The 8,192-nt window shown below is 37.1% G+C and overlaps 1 protein-coding gene across 1 annotated transcript in view; it reads left to right on the plus strand.

Moving 5' to 3' along the window:
- GAD1 (glutamate decarboxylase 1 (brain, 67kDa)) overlaps nucleotides 1-8,192 on the plus strand; it is a 19,866-nt gene extending 11,674 nt beyond the window's left edge. Inside the window, exons 9-13 of the mRNA XM_009878252.1 lie at nucleotides 1,687-1,765; nucleotides 3,332-3,481; nucleotides 5,261-5,368; nucleotides 6,082-6,171; nucleotides 7,795-8,192. Coding sequence (XP_009876554.1) covers nucleotides 1,687-1,765; nucleotides 3,332-3,481; nucleotides 5,261-5,368; nucleotides 6,082-6,171; nucleotides 7,795-7,968 — 601 coding nt within the window. The 3' untranslated portion in view covers nucleotides 7,969-8,192. The remainder of the gene's footprint in view (nucleotides 1-1,686; nucleotides 1,766-3,331; nucleotides 3,482-5,260; nucleotides 5,369-6,081; nucleotides 6,172-7,794) is intronic.

The raw sequence follows: 8,192 nt of genomic DNA on the forward strand, positions 1-8,192 counted from the left end.
GAACAATCTTTCTTGGCAATGGGTATTTCATACAGTAAGTGAAGAACAAATACAAGATAATATACAGGAAGACTGGTAGGAAAACCATGCAGACTGAGCTGCCACAGGGACAGCAGTGTGTGAGGTGGCAGGAGCGCTCTGAAGTAGCAGAATTCTATCAACCTCTGCCTGGTCTAGCCTGCTCGTCACTCACATTATGGCAACATGTCTAATATCAGGTCAGCATCAAACTTAACTTCCTTAAGATGTGCAGGTTTGGTCAAAGAGGTTTGGCATACCTCTTCTGACCTGAGGTCGACCCAGAGGTGCTAATTAACACCCTGAATTAATCAGCAAGTGCAGAAAGCAGCAGGCCACGAAGCATGATATTTCTTTTCTAGTCAGCTGTGTGGATCTTCAAACATGGGATGGGGCCCATGTGTGCTGGGTAATTGCCTGTCACGGGCCGCAGCTGGGGTCCGATGCTAACACCCAGGCCAGGCTCGGCCTGCCTGGAGACGCGGGCACGTAAGGACTGGCAGGCATGTAAGGACTGGCACGCTGCCATGGCACAGAGCAGGGACTGCCCGTGGCTCTGTACCTGCTGGTGTGTACTGCCTGAGCACGAGGTTTTAGAGGGATGATGAGCTGCCCAGGTACAGCCCAGACTTCTTTTGTCTGAGGGGTGCTACGGTCCAGCCTAGCGCAGATAGAGGTTGGAATCGTGTCTGGAATCCTTATGGAAATAGCGGCCCTCACACTGGGGTGCAGGAGTCGTCGTGTTGCTCCAAACAGAGGAACTGTGGTTGTGTCTGTGTCCTCTGAGAGCTGCATGTAGAAGAGGAGGAAATACATTTTAATTTTCTTTCAACTACATGGCATAGTCTGTGAAATATGATTATATGCTTTCCTTCCCTGGAACACACGGTGAATCAAGGGGACATTTGGTGATTAATTACTTAGGGTGAAGAGGTCAATGGATGTGCAATGCTGGCACATTTATTTTAGCGTCATCTTTAAACTGTCTAGGACAGTATGTTAAACATACAGAACACCTTACTAGTTTGGCTAGTAAATTAGGTTATGTTGTGCATCCACCTGTGTTTACAAGTAAAAATTTAAAGCTTTGCATGCAGAATGGTAGGATTGTGATGTAAAGTTTTACAGCCTTTTAACAGTTCGTGGCCTTGACCAAGTAGTACAGGAAAGGCCTCTTGTGGCTCTAACTGGAAAAGCAGGTAAGCGTGAGAAGTGTCTTTTCCTTGCTTTCTGCTTTTCCAGCAGCTGTTCAGTACAGAACTGTATTCTCCCAGAATTCATATTATTCCCTTAATTCCCTGACACCTCTCTCTCCCATTCAGAACTTCGAATTGATACTACTCAGGACACTGTTCTTGCTGGTTTCATTACTGCTATTTCTAGAAGTGGAGTCTTCTGGTTGTGAAGTTGGTATATCAGCTAATCAGCATAGTCCGACATGAATTAGTTGGTATTGGTAATAATGTAGCTAATCAGAAGTCTGGTATTGTAAAGTTAACCCAAAAAAACATTCGTTTCATGGACAGTATAGCCAAGAAATAAGATGTGTGACAGTAATAATCTCCACAGTGAAATCATCATGATCCATGGAAAGCAGAAAACAAAAGGGACTGCTTCGGGTTAAATTTCTGGTTTCCAAACCTATCTGAACATGTATTTTTTTTGCAGAGCCAACTCAGTCACTTGGAATCCACACAAGATGATGGGAGTGTTGTTACAATGTTCTGCTGTTCTTGTCCGGGAGAAGGTCTGCCTTATATTTAATCGTTAAGCAGTTAAAAAAAAAAAAAGGAAAAGTAAATATCAATCCCTACTTTTTAAGAAGGTAGTGCAAAACCCATTTAATTTCAGAACTTTGTTTGGAAGGAATAATTATATTGATTTAGGTTGTGTTTAGAAAGTTGGTTTATATTTTTTTTCTTTTTTTTTAAAGCTGAGGTCAGATCTTTAGCTGTTGAATCTTGGCATATTCTAGTAATGAGCCATGCTAATATACTTCATCTGAGCATTTGCCCCGTTGCTTCTATATTATACTGGACATACATCCTTGGTCTTAGTAATTGGTCTGAACTGCTTAAATAAAAAACAACTTTTTTATCTTACACAGTGGCTTAGAAGTTTTTCAATACTGTTGAAAACATGTTGCTTTTATTATGACTCCACATGTATTTTTTGGGCTTTCTTCTAGATTCTTCAGTGTCTTCAGTGAAAGCAAGACTAGTCTGTTAATTCTTTTTAGGAGTATGTTTTTCCCTTAGATCATATAAAAAAAAGTTATATAATCTGTAGATGTAATTGATTCTGTTGTCCATTAATTTCTGGCATATCAATTGTTGTTAGAAGAGGTTAATTGAAGAAGTAGTCCCAGTGCATAGAACTGGGATGAAGGAGTTGTGGCTTCCAACCTTAGGTTTCCCATTGCTCTTCCAGGTGACCCATCTCTAAAGTAAAGACTGCAGCGCTTATTTCCCTTTGTAAAACATTTTGATATCTATCAAGCGAGAAGAATTAGCCATTGTTTAGTGGCGTGTATGCTTATTAGGCTAACTATTGAGGATTCCAGCAAAATTTTTTATTCCCTATGTAAGAACTCTGATAGGCATTTTTATATTTATCAGACACATCAGTGTCTTCAAGCTTCTCCAGAGAGCCACTGAGAAACTCTAAAGGAGATGCAAACAGTTTAGAAATGTCACATGTGAGATTTCTGTGTAACATACAGGAATTTGCTCCTCTGTGTTTCTTTCAGAGACACTTACAGTAATCCATAGGTTTCTGTTGGTCTGTGGACCGTAGTTATTTGTAAGTAAAAGATGTCTGGTTTAGGTAATTTGTACTTATAGCTATCACTAATGTTAAGTGTCATGAAGCTGGATAATATATAAAATTGAAACCTTCAGTTAAGTTTTTCTTTTTAAAAATATTTTTCTGTAGCTACCTGCTGCATTGAGAGACCACACCTTTATTCTAGTGTGCAATCTAACACATCAAAAATTTGTCTTAAGAAAAGAGTCTTACAAAGTGGTCAGTCAGTAGCAAAAACTAAGAATCCAAAGTAATCCGAGGATGTTTTTTCAAGTGTGGATGTGTAAAACCATATGACTACTCAGGGACTTCTAAGAGAACCACCTGAGGTTATGAAATTATTTTTGTGTCTTAGGTTTACAAAAGAAGGTCAGCAATTTAATTTGGCCCATTAAAGGACAGTTATTCTGTATATGCTAGGAATCCTTTTTTCATATGTTGTTCATGCATACAGTTTCATATGCATGCATGTCGTATAAATCATATACATACATGTTTTTACTTACAGGGTATACTTCAAGGCTGCAATCAGATGTGTGCAGGCTATCTCTTCCAGCAAGACAAACAGTATGATGTATCCTATGACACTGGAGATAAGGCAATACAGTGTGGTCGACATGTGGACATTTTCAAATTCTGGTTGATGTGGAAGGCAAAGGTAAATAATAACGGTTCAGCTCCAAAATCAGAAATTTATTTGTTTAGTGTATAAGTCTTATGTAATGGAACACTTTTTTAGCATAAATGTTTGCGTAATTACAATCTCTCAACACCCAGGTATCTGAGTATGAAGTTAGAAAAGAGACATTTCAATTGTAGAATGTTAGTCATCAATAAATTCACCTGGAATTTAGAAGAAAGGTTTAAGTCACTCGAGTCCTGCAGTAAAATCAATGAGGGCAGAACACAGAAATGGTCATTTGTTGTGATGCTATACATTTACATACATGTTTTACCACAGATTACTTGTAGTAGCAGCGTAGTGGACTTGATGACTTGCAAGGTCCTTTGGGCATCACATTTCAATGCACAGGTTTTATAAGCAACTTTGAAAATGAAGCCTTTTTCTCAAGAAGCTTTTACACAGTTGATTCACTGGTGCTGCAGTGATATACCTGGATGGCTGAATTTAAGCATGGGCTTACATACAGGCTCACTTCTTCACAAGATGTCCTTGTAGCGAAGAAAATACATTTCATTTTCATTTCTTTATCTGGAGTCATCTTGTTACTATTCTTCTTGTTCTTCTGCTGACAGAATGGTAACATGTCCACAGTCTAATCTTTTTTTATAAAACTGAGATTAAATCTAATGGCAAAATGTACCATAAAACAATTTTGACTTTGGGTGAGTTAGACAGCAATAGTAAATAGCCAGTGATGATAAAAGACATTTTCCTGCGGATTTCTTCGGTATTGAAGACTGAGGGAAGAAAGTAACACAACTTTTGATACACAGTTACTTCTCAACAGACTGTAGAATTGTAATTGTTTTATTCAGAAAAAAACCCACAACACTTCAACACAAAGTACTTATAACAATTACTTTAGTACCAGGCTAAGTGCATTTCAGTTCAGACTCAATTATTCCTCCAAAATAAATAATTTTGGTACTATAATCCAGTAACATGAAACTGCTTGTGACACATTAGAATCAGGCTGTGACTAGCAACACTGAAATGTGTTGTTTATGGTTCTAAATTACTGAATGCTGGCTACAGACACCACCAAAGCATATACTGAATGTTTTTCTAAATACCAGCCAACACGTTTTGTTTAGTATGCTGATTTTACCTCTGATGTTAAACTGACCTCACTAAAGAATTAAAGCACTTCACAATAAAGGAAGAAAAATACAATGGAAACCATAATGGATATGGGTTGTATTTAAAATTCAGAAGTAGAATATCTGTGGATTTGATTCTTTAAAAATAATTTAGTTTAAAATTGCTAAATTGCTGTATATCTGGAATTTAAATTTACCCAGAAATGAGTTACTTTGGATTTCTGTTTGATCTTGAGGCAGATTCAGATTTCTTGGACCTGAGTATCTATTGGATAGAACCTGTTTCTAGCAGATTGCATGATTGTATTACAAAAATGTTAAGAAACTAAAATATTAGAAGGTACGGAAATTTTTCCTTCAGCGTTAGCCACCATAAGTGGTCACATACTCTTGTCCTCACTGTAGCATATACAGCGTAGGTCCAAAAGTATTCTTGTGAGTTTACCTTCAGTCATTTTATTCAATATAAAGAATTACAGTTAGGCCACATCAACCACTTTTGAAGTGTTGATTACTTTTAGATTACAAAAAAATAATATTGCTAAGTGTTTCTGCCTGAAAACATTTGAGAGTGAAGCCTATCTGAAAAGACGATTGCATTGGAGGAGGAAAAATGACCATATAATTAATACTTACTTTCTTTCTAAAACAGGGTACAGTAGGATTTGAAAATCAGATCAACAAATGCTTGGAGCTGGCAGAATATCTTTACGCTAAAATCAAAAACAGAGAAGACTTTGAGATGGTTTTTGAAGGGGAGGTAAGTTTTCTTTCTTTAAGTAGGAGCCAAATCTGTATGGAATTTCAAAAACAGTCTTTACGTGTCTCACAGTTCGTCAAGCCAGTTGTGCAAAACCACTCTTACTTTCTAAAGAACTACATGACTATCAGCATCTAGGCAGGTTTGGGACAAACGCATGTGGTTTTGTACCATAAATGTCAGATTTATCTTCTCTCCTTTTCTTCTGCAGAGGACTTCTCAATTTTAGGGCATGAAGACTACCTTACTACCATCTAGATGCTACATGCTGAGATTCTACTTCATAACACACATAACTGAGAATCTGCTATTTCTTGCTGTATGTTTTGTTGCTAGTGCCGCTGCATAAGCTCTTGGTTCATAGAATAACAAATATACTTTTTCTCTCCATTTACTAAGAAAAGGGAAATTGAGTTGCCCTGCCGTGATCGTGGCAAACAATTCGTCATAAAACTGTATAAAGGTGAAGAGCATTTGCACTTCATTAGCACCCTAAAACACTGTAACTAGGACAACGTAGAGGGAATCTAAGAGAGTGGATGCAACCAGCAGTGCTGTAATCCATTATTTTGTTTTAAGGTGTAGATCTAGAAAAGTTAATACTGTATTTGGTCTTCCATGTCTGTGCTAAAATATGCTATTGACTGGCCTTTACTGTGTGATTGATCCGTATTATTTTTTAATGGATGCATGTGTTTGGTTCTTTTTTGCAGCCAGAGCACACAAATGTATGTTTCTGGTATATTCCACCAAGTCTCAGGGGCATGACAGACTGTGATGAGAGACGAGAAAAATTACACAGGGTATGTCGACTTTGTTAAATGCAAAAATATAGTCTACTCTTCCAACCCGAAGTATTCTATTTACTAAAAATGATACACCTGCGTGTTCACATATGTTCCAAATTCTGAGACATGAATTTTCTGATTGCTTGTTATCACCTTGATATTTGTCAGCATTTGTCTTCTATTTATACAGAGGCTGAAGTCACATTTCCCCTATAGAACCAGATACAGAACATATCAAGTTATTCTTCATTTTGCATCACTTCTGTGCTCCCCATAGTGTTATGAATCTTTAAATAGTAGCCATGCACAAAATCATCCCAGTCCTGTTTGAATAGGACAGTATATCAGCAAGATAAATGGAAGGATAAATATTTGAAAATAGTGGGACAGGTAAAGGACATGGAAACCTTTAAGTCCTTCTCAGGTCTTTATTTTGATTTTAAATGTGCTTGGTTATTCATACATTAATGCATTTCAGTGAAAATTAATATCCTTTGGAGGACTTTGGGACAAATATATTTGAAGAGATGATAGAGGGAAGTGAAGGCATCGTAGAAGCACCACCAGCAAAAATATCATGTTGATTAGGACTTGAGGGAAGTGAAATACATTAATATTGTAGTGGCATTTTAGACAGACAGAAATGGAATGAAGTGTGTTCAGAAGACAAAAGAATGTTTTTATAGTCTTCAGAATGAATTGCAATATTTTTATGTTTGAGAGGGGAGGAAAATGGGCAAACTTTGGAGGTTCTGTAGAGGGTTTTATATTTGCATCCTGCTGGGGAAAGAGAACAGAAGAGAACAAATTCCTGGGTCAACCCAGAGACATGTTAGATAGAGAATTTGCCCAAAAAGAAAGAAAAAAGGCAGATGGATAAGACTGGTAAGAAGGATGAAATGTTTGACTTAACCTTATTAAATGTTAGAGGACATCATAAAGTGTCCTACAGAACAGTGAAAGAGCCAGACAGCTGTCCTTGCCTGGCAGAGAGTAGAGCAGGAGAAAGAGGGCCTGGATGGAAAAACTGGACTCCGTCAATACCAAATGTCCAGAACATTATTCTTTGTAAATGAAAGTGAGAAAGTGGGATTGTGGTAAATGCACGGTACTGCAAAACTAGAAGGTTTCTATGGCTTATAATAACAGAAAATATTCTTTATGATGTAGATCTTATTCAAAATTTTCCATTGTTTTTCCCCCCCTATGATGGAAAATGACTTTGAGAATGCACAGTACTCTCATAAAAAAACTTTCATTACTCTCAGAAAGGTTGTTCTGGAGTAGATTTTCATTAAAAGTCAGGAAAGGTTTCTTTATGACAAAATCTTCAGCATAGAGAAATGACATGTACATTGACGATCTAAAATTGCATACACAGTGAATACTCTAGAATGGTATTAGTCTATTAATCAAAAAGATGGGCATTATTGTTGTTGGTTTTCCTTTAAATGTCCAGTCCTACTTACGTAGCTTTTCCAAGCTTTTCCTGTTACAGAGCTTATTACAAAAACTAGTGCCTTTCTGATCTGTCCATTTATTTTTTCCAAATTAAGAAAAAAATGTTGTGACATACAAAGGAACGATTTTGTTTTAATTACTCTTCTCTCTCTTTTTTTTTTTTTTTTAATTATAAAGGTGGCACCAAAAATCAAAGCTCTGATGATGGAGTCAGGTACTACCATGGTTGGATACCAGCCTCAGGGTGATAAAGTCAACTTCTTCCGAATGGTCATCTCAAACCCAGCAGCAACTAAGTCTGACATTGATTTCCTCATTGAGGAAATAGAGAGACTGGGGCAGGAGCTGTAATACAGTCATTGGATTATTTATTTCTCTAATTCATTGTTTTCCAGCACTGGCTATTTTTTAACCCAGTTCTGCAGAACATGTTTTAAGGAAATTCTCTTTCTGTAACTTCCAATCTCCTAAGACATCCTTAAACAAACCAACTATAGTCTACTGAAACATATATGTATTGGTAAATCATATTACTGAGGGAAAATGTATTATCTTGAAGTTGAAGTACTATTGAC

Source organism: Apaloderma vittatum, unplaced genomic scaffold (assembly GCF_000703405.1).
Source record: "Apaloderma vittatum isolate BGI_N311 unplaced genomic scaffold, ASM70340v1 scaffold39501, whole genome shotgun sequence".
Classification (NCBI taxonomy): Eukaryota; Metazoa; Chordata; class Aves; order Trogoniformes; family Trogonidae; genus Apaloderma; species Apaloderma vittatum.